The sequence below is a fragment of the Condylura cristata genome, unplaced genomic scaffold, assembly GCF_000260355.1.
Source record: "Condylura cristata isolate star-nosed mole 26May11 unplaced genomic scaffold, ConCri1.0 scaffold00001, whole genome shotgun sequence".
Classification (NCBI taxonomy): domain Eukaryota; kingdom Metazoa; phylum Chordata; class Mammalia; order Eulipotyphla; family Talpidae; genus Condylura; species Condylura cristata.
This window is the reverse complement of record NW_004567102.1, coordinates 80414300-80433379: the sequence shown is the minus strand read 5'-3', so window position 1 is coordinate 80433379 and position 19080 is coordinate 80414300. Positions and strand designations below refer to the sequence as shown.

Genomic DNA, 19080 nt, shown 5'->3' with positions numbered 1-19080 from the left:
CTCATGCTTCGTCTGTGTTCCTGAGATTACTTCTGCCTAACTCATTCGTATTCAGAGGAAATACTATTCCCTGCTCCACACTCAGTGACTTCAAACCTGTAACCTAAAATCAACCACCTTGGAAGTATTTACACCAAGGACATCGGCAAATACTATAAATGCAGGGATTTCCTGGAGGCTGCTTATTGAACAGCCACCTGTGGATAGTTGTGTCCTTCAAAAGATAAGAAAAATGGGAAATGATTATGTGGGTGGGGTGAGACGTGGAGAGAAGGTGAAAGGGAGTAGAGACAGCAGTGAGGGGGGATAGACAGGTTGGGGGACAGAGTGGGGACAGAGTAGAGGCAGCAGTGAGGGGAGATAGACAGGTTGGGGGACAGAGTGGGGGTGAAGGAGACTGGAGAGGAGAAGTTTAGAGCCAGGGAGGGGAAAAGCAAGAGGGGACGGAAGAGGAGACAAAAAGAGAATTATCTTATTTAGTTAGTATCCTGAGATTATAATGGTTTCTGTGTCAGCAAATTTCTTCTGATAAGCAACATTTTAACACCTTTTCTGAAATGTTCAAATGTGTTCTGTGCCTATCCTCTAGTGCGAAGCTCCCAATACAATCCAGTACTTTCTTAGTGACTGCGGTCAGCCCTATGCCAGATGTTGTATCTCACCTGATCTCCTGCGATCTGCTCCAGGCCACTTGCACCCTGGAACTCTTTTTGCCTCATATAAGATGGTTCCAATCTTCCGAGCTTTTTATAGATTCTCTGTCAGCTCCCTTACTGTCAAGCTGTCAGCTGTCACTTGTACATGGGCTCCCAGTACTTATATCTGGCAGCCTCGACTGTGGCTTCTAAATCACAGTAAGTCAGAAAAGCAAGCTTATAAGAACCGTGGCTAAAGTAAGACTAGAACTCTGGCTCATTCCCACAAATAAAGAACCAACCCCAGGACCCCTCCGAGATTGTCAAAGTCACCCATTCTTCTTTCTTTGAGGTATGTCGCCATGCTCCAAATGGTTGAGGTGGCAGAATGAATCACCTCCAGGTAGGTGAGGTTTTGCTAAATATATACACCATTCCATCAAAACAATAGAGAATTAAAAAGAAAAAACATACTTAACATGAACTAAAGAAAATCAAAGTCCTGCTGTGTCCAGTGACTGTGAACAACACGCTTGTCTTCCCCTCTTGCCATCCATTTTCTTCCCCAGAGGCAGCGGTTAAGCTCAGTGGCATGGGTGCCTCTCCCAGGTCCCCCTCCTGCTCTGAGCAGCAGGAACAGGAACTGCAATCACCAGAAACAGGCCAACAGTGGGCAAGGAAATGCTGGCAGAAGCAGCTCCATCTTCCAGCCATGGGTTGACTCCAACATGGGACATCTGCCAACACCACTCACACCTCATCCAATCCCCAAGGGAGGCGAGTAGCAGAGCGGCCCAGTGATGCGAGCCTAAGCCTAGTTCAATCAAGATGGCGGCAGGAAGAAACCACTGGTGGAGAGGATCTCAATGGCGAGGGACCCGAAAGACAGATTCCTCACTGGACAGGTCCCTGTGGACAGGACCCTCAATGAATAGGGTCCCATCAGACAGGTCCCCCAGTGAACAAGTCCCCAGTAGACAGGCCCCTAACAGACAGGCCCCCCAACAGACAGGCCCCCAACAGACTGATCTGCCCCAATGATCAGGTCATACAAGCAGCAGTCATACTCATGAGGAACTTGCGTGCAATCCCATGTGACAACACTGGCTGGCAGGTCCCTCCTGAGCCTGCTTCTCTGAATGTGATCTTTGGACCAGCACTAAATTCTGAAAACAAGCAAAGTATTTAACTGCTCACTGAATTCACTGCATCAAATAACGTGCTGTACAAAATTTTCTTTCATAAGATTGTTTGTTTTAAAATATTCTGATAGCAACATAAAAGCCCTAATTCTTAGGCCTGTTGCCTGTTTACCCAGACTGTCACACACACAAAATTCTAAATAACTATAATAGAACAGCAATGCTATCCCAGAAATAGAAGGAAATTCTAAAAATTACCCTCCTTGCACTGAGCATTCCACTTGTAAAGGAAGCAACAACAAATGTTTCAAAATTAAAAATAGAGCCTCTGGAAAGAGTCCCCTTGTTCCAATAGTCCTACTCTCTGCCCGGCACAGAGTAGCCTGTGAGAAATAATTATCAGGCAGCTGACTCGTGGGTTGAGTAGCCGCGGTCCCACTGAGCACGCAGCCTGAAGCGGACAGGTTTTCCCTCGGGCTCTGACCTGCAGGACTTGTCCACAACCATATTTAAGTCTGTTACAGAAATATAATTAACTTGTCAAATAAAGTCTTTACTAAACTGAAATCTGAGTATCTTTTCTTTGAGCCTGATTTTAAATACTCTTGTCTCAAGGCAAGTTCAGACCTGCCCTTCAACTAGCTGATCTTACCACTGACGGTACGTGGGCCATTGTGCCTGGAAATGTAGCTGCGGTGAGGGGGCCTGGCAGGAAGGCCCCACCCAGCTTTAAAACACGCAGACCCACCAGGCTACGACACACCCTCTCGTGGGAAGTCACCTACTGTGTGAGATGGTGCCATGGGCAGAGGATGGTGTTTTCGGTGAGGGTGCTAGGACAAATGGAATTCCAGCTAGAACAAAAACAGATCCCTACTTTACACAAAAGTCTATTTCAGATCCCTGTCAGAGCTGAATAAGAAAGGTAAAGCAATGACTCATCCCAAAGGTAACAGAACAACACTGTCTGTGGAGGTGCTTCAGACACAAAGCGGTCATAAACAGGATGCAAAACACACTCAAGGAGAAACGGGTAAGTCAGATCACACTGAGGTTAAGAATACTAAGATGAGGCCCTCCCTGGTGGCACAGCCGGTTAAAGCACTGCACAAAGAAGCTTAAACCATTTCCACATGAGTTCGATTCCCGCCTGCCCCGGAGGTGATCCACATGGCGCGGCAGACCTCTCTTGACCTGCCCGCTGCTCCCCTCAGCAGTGTACTTCGTCGATCTGCCTGTTCTGCAGAAAGAATCAACTTTATTAAAAAAAAAAAAAAAGAATACTGAGATGAACACCCCTACCTAAGTCACAACTCACCCAAAGACACCACTGAGTTAAAAAGACAACTCACGAAAGGGGAGGAAATTGTAATATGTCATATATTTCTGACGAAGAACTCATCTAGGGTGCATAAATATTAGTCTCCGGGATATATTAAAATCAGTAAGAAAAAGAACCCAACCTAAAGCTTTAACTTTTAAATGAAGAGGTGAGTTAAATGGGCACATACACAATAGGACCCATAAGGCCAATAAAAAATGTGTAAAGGGGCCCTCCCTGGTGGAGCAGTGGGTTAAGATGCAGCACTGTGAAGCTATCAGCAGCAGCACAGCAGCATGAGTTCAATCCCTGGGCAGGGAGGTGGCCCACATGGCGCAGCAGACCTCTCCTGTCTCGCCTGCTGCTCCCCTCAGCAGTGTATTTCAGTCAGTCTGCCTGTTCTCCCACTCTGTCTCTGGTGAATCCTCTCACCCCTCCTACACCTCTGGCCTGTACCCCAGTTCTTGTATACATAAATAATAAATAATTTTTTTAAAAAAGTGAAAGGGCAGGACTTTATTTGTCCCCAGTAGATGCAAATTAGATGATGTTGTATATACCTAGCAGGCAGCTAAACGAAAATAAGAAAATACCAGTGTCAGCAAATATATACAACAACCGGGAATTTGTGTACAGCAGGGGAACTGTATTTCAGTCCAGTTACTTAGGAAGACTATCTGGGAAAATCCAGTGGAAATGACCATACACATACCCCCGAAGTCAGCAACTCCACCACTGTGTATATTCCCCAAAAAAGATGCAGAAATATGCTCCCCAAAAGACATATGCAACAATGTTTATAGCAGCTCAATTCAGAACAGACCAAACTGGAAACCTCCCAAATGTCCATCAAAAAGCAAAACAGATTAAAAAACAACTGTGGGCCCTCCCTGGTGGCACAGCGGGTAAGCACAGCACTGAGAATTTAAAGCTGCTTCCGCATGGGTTCGATTCCCTCCTGCCCCGGAGGTGACCACATGGCGCGGCAGACCTCTCCTGACCCGCCCGCTGCTCCCCTCAGCAGTGTACTTCGTCGATCTGTCTGTTCTGCTCCCCGCTCTGTCTCTGGTGAAGCCTCTTGCCGCCCCTGAGCCTCTGGCCTGTACCCCAGTTCTGTATGCACAAATAAATAAATCTTAAAAAAAAAAAAACAACTGTGATGGGTGCACACGTGGAGCGTTATGTGTGGCAACTCAGTGGCACACAGGGGCATGGGTAGAGCTCACACACTTAATGTTGAATGAAACAAACAGCTACAAAGTTTCTCAACAGCAGACTCCCCTGGGGAGGCCAGGAGCTAAAGCTGGCAGGAGTGGGCAGGACCCTGTGCATCTGGCCGTTCCATTTCTGCTTGGGCACAGTGCTTCCATGGGGGGTTCCTTTTGAGGAAATTCAGCAACCTGTCCACAAGGATTTGTGGATCTCCCATGTTGTACTACACAAAAAGCTTTTTTCAAAAAAATCATTCTCATCCATGTTCTCATCGCGTGTTTTCTGTCCCACTCATCCAGCCAGTCCTGATCCGTCCTGGCTCAGGGGTTTCATGCTAACTGAACCCGCTGTCAAAAGTCTCGGCCATCCCTCTTTGCACAGCTGCAACACCCAGTTTCACATGACACGAACCTCCTCAGAGAAGCCCTTCCTGGTCCCACACCCTGCGGACAGTCATCACGCTTTACTCCAGGAGTCTACTTATTCCTTTCACTATTCATGAGCTAAAATCGTCATGATTTATTCATGTGCCTTGGTTATTATTAGACCACAGGGACTTTGCCTCTGCTTCACTGCTATATCCCTAGCACCTGCATTCTCAAAACCTAAAAGTGCATCTGGCACGTTTGCCCATCTGATTTGATATTTATGCCCACAACATGCCTGTCTCCGAATATTCATACCAGGTTACTTGTAATCACCACAAACTGGCAACAATGAAGATGTTCTTTGATAGCTGCCTAAACACACGGCGGCGTGTTTATGCTGGAATATTAGTCATCTATAAAAAGAAATGAGCTACCAACTCACAAAAAGACATAAAAGAATCTTTAACGCATATTCCTGAGAAAAAAAGTCACCTGAAAAGGCCACATTATATATAATTTCAATTTTATGACATGCAAGAAAATACCAGACAAATCCATTTGAGGGAGATGCTAAAGAAAAAAAAACCGGGCCCTCCCTGATGGCGCAGAGGGTTAAAGCACAGCACCAAGAAGCTAAAGTCATTTCAGCATGAGTTCCATCCCCGCCTGCCCCAGAGTTGACCACATGGCGCGGCAGACCTCTCCTGACCCGCCCGCTGCTCCCCTCAGCAGTGTACTTTAGAGATCTGCCTGTTCTGCTCCCCACTCTGTCTCCTGTAAATCCTCTCACTCCCCAAACCTCCAGCCTGCACCCCAGCTCTTGCATGCATAAATAAATAAAATAAATCTTTTTCAAAAAATAGTGATTTTTGTCTTAAAGTTTACCTGGCAGAAGGCAGATGAAAGTCTGCCCTCGTGGGTGAGTTCTGGACAAATGAAAGCACAATAGCTGTGGGGAGGGGAGGAGACGACACGGATGGCTGGTGGGTGACGGGTGAAGTGGGTGTAAAAAGCGGCAAATACTGCCCAGAGCACGTGGGACGGGGTGGGGTGGGCGCTGGGCACTTAGCAAAGTGGAGGCCATGAGCCCTCTTGGGGGGGGAGGAGACAGTGACACGCGAGAGGAAGCGGGTGACAAGATAGGATGGAATATAGTTCTCTGTTAAATGTGGCCAAAGAGAGGAAAAGGAGCCAGTGGGTTCTGTGCCCCACTGAGGCGTGATGCATGAACTATACGTGGATGGCTCTTGACATGGCCCTCGAAGCAAAGGAAAGATGGAGGGTGGAGAAACCCTGCCCGGGCAGAGGGAGGCTGGCCCGAGTGGAGGCACAGGCCTCGTGGTTCTCTCCCTCAGCCCTTCATGTGCTGGTGGAGATCAGCAGCACCCTCCCGGGAGAGTCTTCCCAGGCGAAAAGATAAAGACACCCTCGTTTCCAAAAGTGTGACCACTGCTTCTTCTGAAAACACAAAGAACCTAGCAGGAAAAAACTTGCGGGTTTACTTTTTCCTTAGTTATTTGCAATTAAAGACAAAAATCGCCTGACTGCTTCAAAAAGAAGTGGAAGCAGAGACGCACAAAAACTGCTCCAATTCTGCAAAGCCCCGGGCTGGGAGGGTGTGTGGGCAGAAGGCGAGTCACCACAGAGTGGGACAACAGGCAGTAGCCACAGGAAGGGGTGCGGAGCCCTCCTTCAAACACACCTTCACAGGTCTCCAGGAAGCAAAGCACGTGCTCACTGTACAAAACATGAAATAAAATTATCCCTGACAAACTAACAGAGCCTGTTAATATGTAGTGTATATGTTATACATGATGTATGTCTTTGCAGTCTTTCTCTAGGTGCATAGAAATGCTAGATTTGTATCCCAAATGCACATTATTTATTATCACGTAACTCACATGTGATAGAGTTCACATTCCAGGAAGGTATTCTCTAGAAGCAGCCCAACAAGAAGACTTTTCATTCTGACTTACTGACTAGGTTATTCTATATTCATAAAACCTGGTGTGTGACCAGCATTTTCAATCAAGGCCCCAGTTCCATCAAAATAAATCCAATATTGTAAGTTCCGAAGCCTCAGCTTGCTTTTTGGTCAAAGAACGTAACTTTACTTTGAATAGATGTATTTAAGACGGGATTAATTATGGCCAAAGGATCATAGCTGTTGTGAAAAGTGCCTTCATAAGTATCCCAGGCATTTCTGAGGATCCTTTTAAACATTTTTAATCCTTAAAACACCCCGAGAGGGTTATAGCATTAAAAGGGGGAAATGAACAGAAGCCAAGGATAATGACTCCTCACCACTCCGGGAATCAAGGCCAGTGGGAGAGCTGCCTCACCTCTGGGCGCTCAGCCTCACGCCCACCCAGAAAGGTGGGGGCGTCCGTCTTCACTGCAGACCTTCACCCAGACACAGAAGCCTGTACGAAACCGAGACTCTGAAATGAGACCCTCGATGGCTACTGCCAGTGAGAAGCCACAGCTGGGACCTTTTCAATTTGTTTTGATCTCAGAATGCAGAATCAAAGGGGCGTAGACAGTCGGGAGTTTGACTTTCTTCAAGGAAGGCGTGGCCCACCCGTGGCCACCCAGCCTGCCCAGAGCCCTGCACCAAGGAGGCCGGTGTCAGTGCTCTGGTGCAGGGCTGGCTGGAGGATTGCAAGTCACAGTACCACGTGTTTTATGTTGTATCTGCATCTCATTCTTTGTCCTTCTTCGGAGTTTAAGATCATCCTGTGTGAGGCAATGTGTAGGAAGGCTTCAATGGTAAGCAAATTAGCCCCTGTTCTCTCCTTCAGAATAATGAGTTAAATAAACACTGGGATCTTTCTCTTATTTAATGCAGTCACCGAAGCCCATCTTCAGGTCAATGTGGGCTACCGCAGAGGTTCCACACCTGGCTGCCAGCTAAAGGCTTTCAGAGTCTCAGACTGGTTTAGGTGATGCCTGTCTGTTGCCCTAGATGTACACATTTTCATTATCTCAACATCCATCCATGGATATGCCTCTGACATAAGATTCCTAAATGCTGAACCATTTTGGGATTTGATGAGGAAATGGAGTATTTTAGTTTAACAAAGGCACTTGTCTACCAGAGACAGTTCATGTTATTCTCTGAGTTGTAATACTTGTAGGGTGTTTTTCACTAGAGCAAGCAGAATCATGTTTTCCCACCAAATCAATGACTCATTTTCTTTTAACTTGTCCCACAGCTGCCACACCCCCATCTAAACAGGAGAAAAGCCTGTTGACTCATTAGAGTTATTATGCAGAGTATCAGCAAAACTAAGTAGAAAGGGCATCTTTACCAATCTGGAAACCTAACAACTTCCCTACTTGGCTTGAAACAGCAGAAATCAATGAAGCAGCTATGTCAGCTGCATGACTGATAGAAAACATAGAAGATATCGACACACAATTGGTTACAGCCACTCAAAACAAAAAGGGGCCTTGCTGGTGGCACTTTAGGGGCCTTGCTGGTGACACAAGGGGTTAAAGTGCAGCACTAGGAAGCGATCAGCAGCCACTACAGCACGAGTTTGATCCCCAGCCATGGAGCTGACCCACATGGTGCAGCAGACCTCTCTTGACCCACCCACTTCTCCCCTCAGCAGTGCATTTAGGTCAACCCACCTGTTCTGTTCCCCACTCTGTCTCTGGTGAGTCCTCTCACTCCCTGCACCTCTGGTCTATACCCCCGTTCTTGTATGCATACTAAACAAATTTTTTAAAAAAATAGCCTTTAGCAGAAGAAGCTAGAGATGTTATTTAAAGTTTTTCACATTTTATTTAGAATCACCATTATTTTTTTCCTTCTATCAAACACATCGGATAAAGTCCCCACGCTGTACCCTATGGTTTACTTAAGTGAGGTTCTAACTTTAAACCTTGAAATTCCATCTAAGTAAATCAATAGAGAGTTAGAGCTCTAGTATTATTAACTGTGCCTTCCACGTTGGCAATCAATCAAAGGAATAAGTAGCTCACTCCCTGGGATGTACCCTTGAGAACTAGGAGATTTGAATTTTTCTAAAATATATCTGAATCCTGCAAATGACTTACCAAAGATATAACCTAATCCTATTCATCGAAGATGAAGCATATTCGCAAATGTATCAAATATATTAGATAGAAATGGCTTGCAAGTTATTAGTCAGACATGCTAGAAACAGCCAGGGCAGGGGTGAAGGGGAGCCAAACTCAGGGTCAGACTCCAAGTCTGAATCTTCCTCTTGTTACTGACCGTATAAACCGCAAAATGACACCACGCCCCAGTGGCCCCCAGTTTCTTCACTTTAAAAATAGGATAGCTACTTCTACAACAGAGCTCTCATGAGGGTTGAATGGGATCATCTCCTGGTGCTTTCTGGACCCCATCATCAAACAAAAGCAACAAATATTATTAAAAGCAATAAATTCTGCTTTCCATTTCTTACCAGCACCGTCTTAAAAAAAAAGTCCTTTTTGCTACTCTGTCATGCCAGTTATAAAGCAAACTTAAGGGACATTCCAGAAATAAAGTCCCCAGTGAATGTTTGTTTATTTCAGATGTAGTCAGTCTCTTTAACTTATACCTTTTGCCTCTTTAAAATTTGTAGTTTCTGGCCCTCCCAGGTGGCACAGCGGGTTGGAGCACAGCACTGGGAAGCTTAAGCCACTTCCTCATGAGTTCGATCCCCGCCTGCCCCGGAGGAGATCCACATGCGAGGCAGACCTCTCCTGACCCGCCCGCTGCTCCCCTCAGCGGTGTACTTTGTCGATCTGCCTGTTCTGCTCCCCTCTCTGTCTCTGGTGAGTCCTCTCACCCTCCGCATCTCTGGCCTGTGCCCCAGTTCTATATGAGTAAATAAATCTTTTTTAAAAAAAAAAAAAAAAAAATTTGTAGTTTCTAAAGCTGCTACAATTCTCTCTCAGATACTTTTATATCTCAACACAAACTTTCCTCACATTAAAATAATACCACCATTCCTTAATTGTGAGCTGCCAAGATAAAAGACAAATAATAAGAGGAGGCAGGCCTCCCAACAGCCAATATTACAAATTACATGTCTAACACGTTTAAGTCAACTGTGCCAGCTCTTTTTAAAGGTTAACCCAATTAAACGCCTAAATAAATAAGGCAGACAGGATAGCTGTAAATATCTGTACTGTCAGATTTCAAATTTAACTTGAGAGGCCAAAGTGGGCAAGAAACGTACTGGGAAGGGGCAGGAGGATTTGAAAACAAAACCTCTCAATTGGATCCTCCCAACCCAAGTCACACCAGACTAAGATTATGCCAGCTAAGGTTATGCCAGCAGCCTTTAGCCAGAGGGATCCTCTACTCGCGTAGATGGCCCTGTGGTGAAACAGTGTAGTCCTTCCTCAGGTTTGTCTTCGGGGGAAAGACACACTTGTATTTCTGCTTTCAACATCACCCTCTTTAATAAATCTCACTTTGTCAATGCACAGCCAGCTTCATCACAGAATCTCCAAAGGGTCGCGTCTGCAAGCCCTACACTGCCCTCACTTTCTTCAGATGAGGAAAGAAAGCTTGGAAACCTAAGTCGGTCACCAAAGCAACCCGCCAAGGTCATTTCAATGGTAAGCAGCACCCAGCTAGATCAGCTTCTCAGGCCAGGGTCCCTCCCAGAACACTGAAAATAATCAACATGTTTTGATTTCATAGATGGTAGCAAGTTCCACCGCCTGTGAATAACACAACCTACCCTAGTTTATGAATTTCCCAAGTTCAACTCTTAAGAGATTGCTTTCGCTTATTGCAAACATGACTCCCTATTAAACTAATTGTTTTATTCATAACATTATTATGCAAATAATTTAGCCTACTCTTAACTGATGATAGGTTTTGAGTTCAGGAAGATGTACCTACCTCTATGCAGAAAGGAAGGTATTCACTACACCCCAGGACACCCTCAAAGGCCTTTAAGTCATAAGGACCTCTCCATTCCTCTTCAGTGGATGGATGAGTGTGGGTGGATGGATGGATGAGTTTGGGTGGTTGGATGGATGCTCCTGCCCTCCAGTTATGTCTGCAGTGTGCCTTCACAATTCTTTCAAAAAGGAAAAGCCCTTCTTTGATCATGTTTCCCTCAACTCTAAAGTGATGGCTTTGAGGCTAATCCACTCTCTTGTCTCTCTTTTTTCTTCAGCTTTCATGCAGGGGAACAGGCTTCTCAAATGCCAGTGCTGACTAAGAAAAACCTGGAGAGGACTGATTGGCCCGAACATCTCGCAGAGGCAGGAATCCAGGCTTTCACTCCTTATTCCATCTGACTTGTGTGAGCCTGTCGCTCTGGATCTTATCTGCCGATGGAAACACTCCCAGCCCCAGCACAGCCAGCATTTCCACCCCCAAAGAAATGAACAGTCACTGCGGATAAAAGGGTTTGCTTGCTGATACTAAAATTCTGGAGAAGCACAGCCATAACTTGAGGCTTCCCCCTCTGCAGACTTCCAACCCCGCTGCTATTTACTCCACCACAGCACCCTTCACGTTCACAGGTTCACAAGCAGCACTCGGGGCTGCATAACCCTGAAAAAGAACTGAAACTTCTGGTCAACAACGGAAGACACCAGCAGTGCCAAATTACATTAACGGAACTAAGGTGAGTCCTGAAACGCACACACCAGAAAATGCTACATGCCCTGAAAGTCCTTTTCTCTCTCTCTCTCTCTCTCTTACTTGATAGTCGGCTACAGAACACACCTGAGCACAGCCAGGTGGGCAAGAGGCATTTGGGCTGTCGGGACGACAAGACTGTGCCCTGGTGAAGCTCGAGTGGAGACAGGAAACAGCAGGTGCTGAGCCCAGCCTGCCCTTGTGAGCAGCCTATCATGGAGACTTCCTGGAGGAGGCTCCACGGACCCAGCCTGGAGAACAGGTGAGGGGTAGACAGGTAAAGAGGAAGAGGTGACTCTGACAGGGGGACCATGCAATGATCTCTGTGGATAGCAGACGAAGTAGAAGCATGGGACACAGGCTGCGGCAAGGCTGGAGAGGGGAGCAGAGCAAACCGCGGAGCCACAGGCAAAGAGCTCAAACTATTCTGAAGGCTGCGGGGGATGCAAGGTCCAGTCTAGATTTTTGAGACACTTGGCAAAGCTCAGAGGACACCGCAGCCAGGACCAGGGACAGTCTGCTCCAGACTCACTGTGGAAGTGTGATGTGGTCCCTGATGACGGCCTGTTGCTCACGCACCCAGTACCTCAGCTTCTTGCCCTACCTTGCAGAGCTAAGCAAGCCTTCTGAGGATTAAATGACAGCTCGTGGATGTCGGGCTATACCCTAAGAACTTAACAGCGTAGCGGCCGCCTCCCATGAGAGCATCGTGGCTACGTGGCTGTGGCGTCAGAGTGGCCTTGGGCAAAGACAAAAGCAACTTCTCTGAGCTCAGTGCCTTCCTCCACAAAATGAAGGTAGTACCACCCACTGCATCAAGTTCTTGTAAGGATTAATTGTAGGAGAAAAAATGGATAAAGCACCTGTCCCTCCAGTGAGAGCGAAGTTAGTGGCAGAAGTCAGAGGAATAATAGCAGCAGTGAGGGGCTGGTAATGGCACTGACACTGGAGATAGTGCAATTCAATTACGCTCAAGCATCCGCTGCTATAGCACAGTGCCATAGCACAGTGAGATGCGATCTCCCCCAAACCCCTCACCCCGACAACCGTGCTCGTCCAAAGCAAGGACAGAGAGAAGTCGGGAGTCAGAATCCAGGAGCATCAGTCAAAAGGACTCGATGCTTCTCAGGCCAGGGTCCCTTATTGCAGACATGACACCTGCCTGAGGATGCACCTGCCACTCTCTGAGGGAACCGAGAAAGAGGAGCAGGTGGGCAGAGGAAGATCGGAAATTCGTTTGCAGACATGTTGAGTATGAGGTTCCCAGGGGGCAACTACCTGGAGTTTTCCATTTCCACACCCTATGTCTGGTGCTCAGAAAACGGTTTGGGCTAAAATTCAGACTTAAGAGCTGGCAGCATATGGACAGGAACTGACGTCACAGGCGTGTCCTTAATGCCCAAAAAGAACAAGCAGGACGGGGCCCAGGAGAGACCCTGTGCGCACTGAAGAGGCAGCAGGTAAGGAAAATCCAGAAGGGAGTAGAGAGAAGGATGAGACAGGAGAGGGCACTTCAGGTGGGAAGAGTGCTGAGCACCTAGTTTGCAGAAGGCCAAGTAAAATAAACACCCAAACCAGTCCACTGGCTTGAGAAACAAAGTCCTCGAGGGCCACCCTCGGAGATACAGGTGAAGATTTCAAACAGCCAAGTGCAAAAAACAATAGATGAGAGAGGAAAACACAAAATGACACTCTGTCGGTGTACAGAACACACACAGAGAAAATAACCCAGCCTCCCCCAGCCCTTCATCAGAGAGGCTTCTTAGCAGAGAACCGTGAGCCGGTCACGGTATGCCGTGCAGAGCCCGGGTGTTTCAAGGGGGGAAGTGGGACATCACAAGCAAACCTGCATCACAGAGGAGCTTGGCAGGGAGACCCAGTGCAGCACAGCCGGAGCTAAAAAGTTAGCTGCCACTAGAATCTATAAGTCCTGCTTAGAGCACGTCAGTCAATAAAGGTGGCTGTATCTCTCAACAGCGCTGCAAATGAAATAATGATGATGCAAGACAATGATATGGGTGATTATCGCAAAACCAGAGAGCACGTCTGTCCTAACCATGACTATGACAAAGAAAGATATAAAACCTCCCTGGCTTTTTGAAGTTTCCTGAAGATGGACTTTTTTCATTCACTCAACCTGTGCTTCATGGTTGAAGACCTATACTGCATTGCACACGCGAGGAAAAAGAGGATAAATTCCACCCTCCCACTGCTGAAGTCTAACTTCTCTAAGCCTGTGGATATATGAAGAGCCACAGGAACTTGCAGAGTAAGCTTCTAGGAAAGGGGAATAAAATAGAGACTGTGAGCTCATGTTCAAGTTCAAAGACACCAACAATCTCGGAGCCACACCTCATCCTTCTCCAGAATCTCACCCCCAACAGGTAGGTGAAGACTGTGTTCTTCCCCCTTCTGCTCACTCCCCACATCATAGAGAGCAACCAACAGCCAGTGGAAGTTTGTGGTTCGAACTACACCACTAACTGTACACCAGTCACCACATACGTTCAGTCTTACCCATTCAGCCCCACAACCTCCTGCAAAGAGGTCAGGTGGTTCCCTTAAACTGGTGGTGGGGAGGGAAGGGGTTCTGAGAGGTTACAGCAATTGCCTAATCTCTGACTACTATTAAATGCTGGGGCCTGATGTAACTTCAGGCTCATCTCCCTTCAAAGCCTTTACTCCCACACCAAAGTTCCCTAACAGAGCCATTGCTCCAAAGGGAAGTGTGTTAAGGAATCAATTCTTTTATTCCTAGGTTTTAAACATGTTTAATGTAATCCATAATGTTTTACAAATTGAGTTTACAGAGTTTGCTTTAAAGCAGTTTTGTTTGGCTCCCTACTCATTGTCCACTACTGACACAAATGGAGATTGACCAGAGAATCCACCAGCCAGCTTTTCAGCAGCAGTTTCTCCCTGCCAGCTCAGACACTGACAAAGCAGCAGCGCAGGCTGATCTGATGTGTACACGGGGGATCCGGAACTTAAAACACGAAGCCTGGTCCAGGGAGAACAAACCCACTGGCCATGGTGCCCCCTACGTGCAATACCAGTCAACTTGTGAGGTGCCACAGCCATATCCAGGGAGTAAGCAATATGTGGCAGAGGTTCGGGAAGATGCCTCACCCCACTCGGCCTCCGGAAGCCGTGCGAGGCGGCCAAGGGGGACCTGACACAGCCCTGTTCTGCCATGTCCCAGGTGGGCCCTAAGGCAACTCCTTGATTCCTCAGCATCACATCCCTCGGATGGGTGGCAGAGATGTTGCTAGGATCACACCAGCACAGAGAAAGCACTCGATGATGGTCAGCAAGTTCTAGTACAAACGTTTAGATTTCTCCCTTTCGGGAGTAGTATATATCTTTCAAAGATTTGTTTATTTGTGCATACAGAACTGGGGTACAGGCCAGAGGTGCAGGGGCAGTGAGAGGCTTCACCAGAGACAGAGTGGGGAGCAGAACAGGCAGATGATGAAGTACACTGCTGAGGGGTGCAGCATGTGAGACGGGAGGGGTCAGCTGCGCTGTGTGGGTCAGCTCCGGGGCGGGGACAGAACTCGCGCTGAAGCGGCTGCTAGCTTCACAGTGCTGCGCTTTAACCCATTTTGCCACCCGGGAGGGCCCAGGAGTAGTATATTTTTTAACTGTAGGTCACCATCCCAAAATGTGGCATGAAATCCCTTTTGATGACCATAATCATCAATTTGGGGGAAATTAAAAATAGTGTATTAACAGTATGGACTTCACACGCCTTCATAATTTTTTTCTTTAGAGTCCACACTAACATTCAGCAGTGCTGAATCTCTGTCTTCTCAGTCCCCTGGGTCTGTGATGTATCAGGCAGTGACCTAATCATATTACTTTCCAAGAGTCACCATCAAAAACTTTGGAAAATGCTGATTTACAGGATGAGACCGGTAGGCACTTAAGGAGGATGAAAGCGCATAACCAGACAGAAAGCACTAATTTAGGTACAGAGAAAAGGGCAAGTCCTCTAAGTGGACAGCCAGGGAAAGCCAGCTGTGGCTGCCGTGCCCAGGTCTATTTATGGACAGGCATTTCAATAACCTGAACAGTCAAGTTGTTAGCCAGATTTTTATCTCCAACACAAATCAAACTGCAAAATGAGAAGTGCAGGTGTTATCTTGATACTGGGCAAGATGTGGAAAGTGATATAATTTCTCCAGTAAGTCACCTTGCAATACATGGAGAGGCAGACATTGTGCCAGATTTCAAGTGCTTTTAAAAACGATCAGGATTTGGCAGAGATCTGGAAAAAAAAAAATTCTTGGAAATGTGCTATCTAAAAACAGAAATCCTTAAAAGTGGCTGTAGATTTCATTTAACATTCCCATGATAACCAAACTCCTAGCTGAAAATATAACTACCTATAAGGAAATGAAATGGAAAATCACTATAAACATCCTAATCACTGCATAACTTATAAAAATAGTTAACTGTGTAACCAAAAGGCTATGTAATGCCACCACCCTTGGTCGGGGTACGGGTCGTTGGGGCCCAGCCCTGCCACACCCATCTTCCTGCAGAGTTCCTGCAAGTTCACCCACACCCAGACTTAGTGTCCCTTCACCTGGTTATAGTCATTAGGCTACACGCTAGGTCCCCAGAATTCCCTGATCGAAACACCAGGCCACATCTAGGGCATGACCAGATCTGCCCTACCAGGGTGGGAGCTGGGGAATTCCAATAATGCAAGCCGAAGTCATGATTAAGGGTGGCAGAGGGTGTGGGCAGAGATGGGACAGGCGAGCAGACACCGTACTTCACCAAATGGGAAGATATGGGTGGGAAGCAAAAGGAAATAGGTCGGGGGCAGAGTTCCCTACCACGTTACACCTCTGCGCTCTGGGAAATCTGAAAATTCAGGTTTCAAACCTTATGAAGATTTCGCTGTCAAGGTAGGCAGGTAGAAAACATCGCACATAAATGTTCCACTAGCCTAATTTGTCACTTCTAAATATGTTGACATGTGCTATATGATCTTCCATTTGTTCTCTTGCCTGGGACCAGGCACTTACAGGCAGGCGTGCTGGGTAAAAGTGGTCTGAGTGCCACACCACTGGAGTTTATAATGCCACACACACCCCTCTCTCATTCACCAGCTACATGAGCTTGGAAAAGTCTCTTCACCATCCTGGGTCTAGGTTCCCACATCTGCAAATCAGAAATAATAGCACCCTCGTTGGAGGATGGTTGTAAGACTGAACCATTTGGTGTCTAGAACAGCACCTGGTCCCTCACAAACGCCCCGCAAATGCTGTCTTATTATACTCTCCTGGCAAAAAGTAGCAACCACTGCAAACTCCTGCATAAGGCCACAATCAGGAAGTTACTGTATGCCTCTTCTTTCCCACTCCTTTCTAATTTTAAGTATCATGCTTTATGCTGCTTCAAGAGATCATGATTTTCTATTCCAAAAAGCACCAGTCCTGCCTGATGCAACTTCTTCTGAAATTAAATATGTATTCGCTCTCTCCCCCACCGTGGCAAATTGGTTTTCTGTGTCATTTTGTGCAACCAACATTTGAAAACATTACCAGTTTTGAGTGTGAAAAGAGCATTCCTTAACCGTCATGTTCGTGAAATTCAGAGCTTAGAAGCCTGGCTCGTTTCTACCAGAATCGCAAGCCAGAGGCTGAAATAGTTGAGGCAATCACCAAGAGAAGGAGAGCAGACAAGAGAGCTAAGCTAAAAATAGAGTCCTACCAGTGGAGAAAGAGATAAAAGAAGACAATCTTTGCAGCACTCCTGGTTATTGTTAACGTATAGTCCTTACAAATGCCAAGAGCCTTCCAGCCGGTTTCTATTCTATCAGCCTACACCAGCAACAAATAACTTGAACAAAATACTTGCCACATTTTAGTGGCATGTGGCAACGCACAGCCTCTTGGAACACTTCACCACAAAACCTCTCACACCACCAACTGGCTGCCACACATGCAGGTGAGAAGGGCCAATGGAAGGTTCAAGGTCACGTTTACCCTTTAATGGGCACTTAGTCTACATGTGGAATACAGTAAACATTCAACCCTCCTTTTTTCCCCTAATTAATCTGAAAATTTTTCGAAACATACGATTTGCCAACACTTGTCCGACTGGACCTCTTAGCGACACCTAATTAGTCTCCCATAAAAGTAGTATTGCTAAAGCATGGTTCATTTCAATAATAGTTTTCTATTAACTCAAATCTTCTTCAAATCCAAAATGGAGTATAAAGGCCAGGATGAAATAAATGCAAATGTATTGGATTCTAGCGACAAGACTGAACACATTCACCCAGGCAACAGTAACCCCACCTAAATCGAATCTAGTATTTCTTGGAAGAGTTTTACCAACTTCCTATAAAAATATCCCATGAACACTTCCTATTTGGGCCAGTTTTTATTTATGCAATTAAAGTGGCTTTTTACAAGAGCTGGGTTGGAGAAACAATCTATCTTTACAAGCCCATTAGTCATACCGCCAAGCTTCATTATATCATGATCCTTCATCATTAATCCCTAATGAGAATGCTGCTTCCTTGCACAATGAGAATGTTCAGGAAAATATATATTCACAATAGACCATCAAATGTGTGAAACACAGAATACCCCCCAAACAGTGGGAAAGCCAGTGAGTTCATCTGGCTTTCATTTTTGCTAAAGGGACACAAACCCAGCTTTAACTTAGAGACTTGTCCTTAATTATTAATCCTCCTCCTTCCCCCCTTCCAAACTCCACTCCCTTAAGAGAAGAACACTTCTGTAGAATGACTGTTCTTAAGGACTCTCGTGGGAGATGATCTTGGCTTCGGTCATTTTTCCAGCATGTTTGTTATTTACTTAAATATTTATTCTAAATATTTCTCTTACACCAAAGGTACACACGGCCATTGAGACTTGTGTTAGTCTTAGCCCTCAGCTGCGGGATGTCACGCTGGCTGGGACCTCGCGGGCGTCCCGCGCTCCGCCCGCAATGCTGCCCCCCTTCCAACTGGGCGCCCTTCCAGATTGCCCAAGGGTTCATTCTGCGCCCACCTACGGGTAGCTGGGCTGGAGCAGGAAAGAAGAGAGCTGCTTCAACAAAGCCCAATGTCTGCAGCTTTGGAAAGGCAGAAACACTTGCGGGGACGCGCATTGGGGCTGGCTGGAAAAGAGAAAACATTCAGCTCAATTTTTGATGCAAATATTCAGGAACCGAGGGGACCTCTTGGGATCCCCAGAACCTCTCTTCTCCCAGGCTAAGCAGCTTGCAGGTCTCTTCCCAGCTCCTCTCCACAGCCCTCGCGCTGCGAGGATCCCTTCAGCGCATCTAGTTGAGCCTGTGCGTGGACTATAAGCCACAGGAGCCAAGAAGCGCCTGGAGCTCAGAAAAAAAAAGCAATGCGCTTGGCGAGACGCAAGCCTGCCCACGACCATCCACGCAGCTCTCCAGCAGCCTGAACCCGTGGGGGGCGTCCCAGTCCCCGAGCCCGGCGCCCGGCGCCGGCGAGAGAACGCGCCGCGCCCCGCTCCCGCGCCTGAGTCCGGGCAGTGCGCGGGGGAACTGGAGGCCCCGAGAATGCCCGCGTGGGCGCAGGGGACAGGGGAGGCCCGCGACCCTCCCGCCCGGCTCTCAGGTACCTCGCAGCCGTACAGCTGCCCCAGCTGCTCCACGATCCATTCCTCCAGCACGAGCCGCTTCCGGAGCTCCTTGCGATCATATTTCACTGTCACTTTTCCCTGCTGGTGGCGCCGCTGCTGCTGAACCTGCCCGGCCGCCGCGGCCGCGGGCGCCG

General features: G+C 47.1%; 1 protein-coding gene across 1 annotated transcript in view; it reads right to left on the bottom strand.

Annotated features, from left to right (window-relative positions):
* PPP1R14C (protein phosphatase 1, regulatory (inhibitor) subunit 14C) overlaps positions 1–19075 on the bottom strand; it is a gene marked incomplete at its 5' end in the record, with an annotated part of 76831 nt that extends 57756 nt beyond the window's left edge. Inside the window, one exon of the mRNA XM_012735102.1 lies at positions 18926–19075. Within this exon, the coding sequence (XP_012590556.1) occupies positions 18926–19075 (150 nt within the window). The remainder of the gene's footprint in view (positions 1–18925) is intronic.
* Positions 19076–19080: the final 5 nt, after the last annotated feature.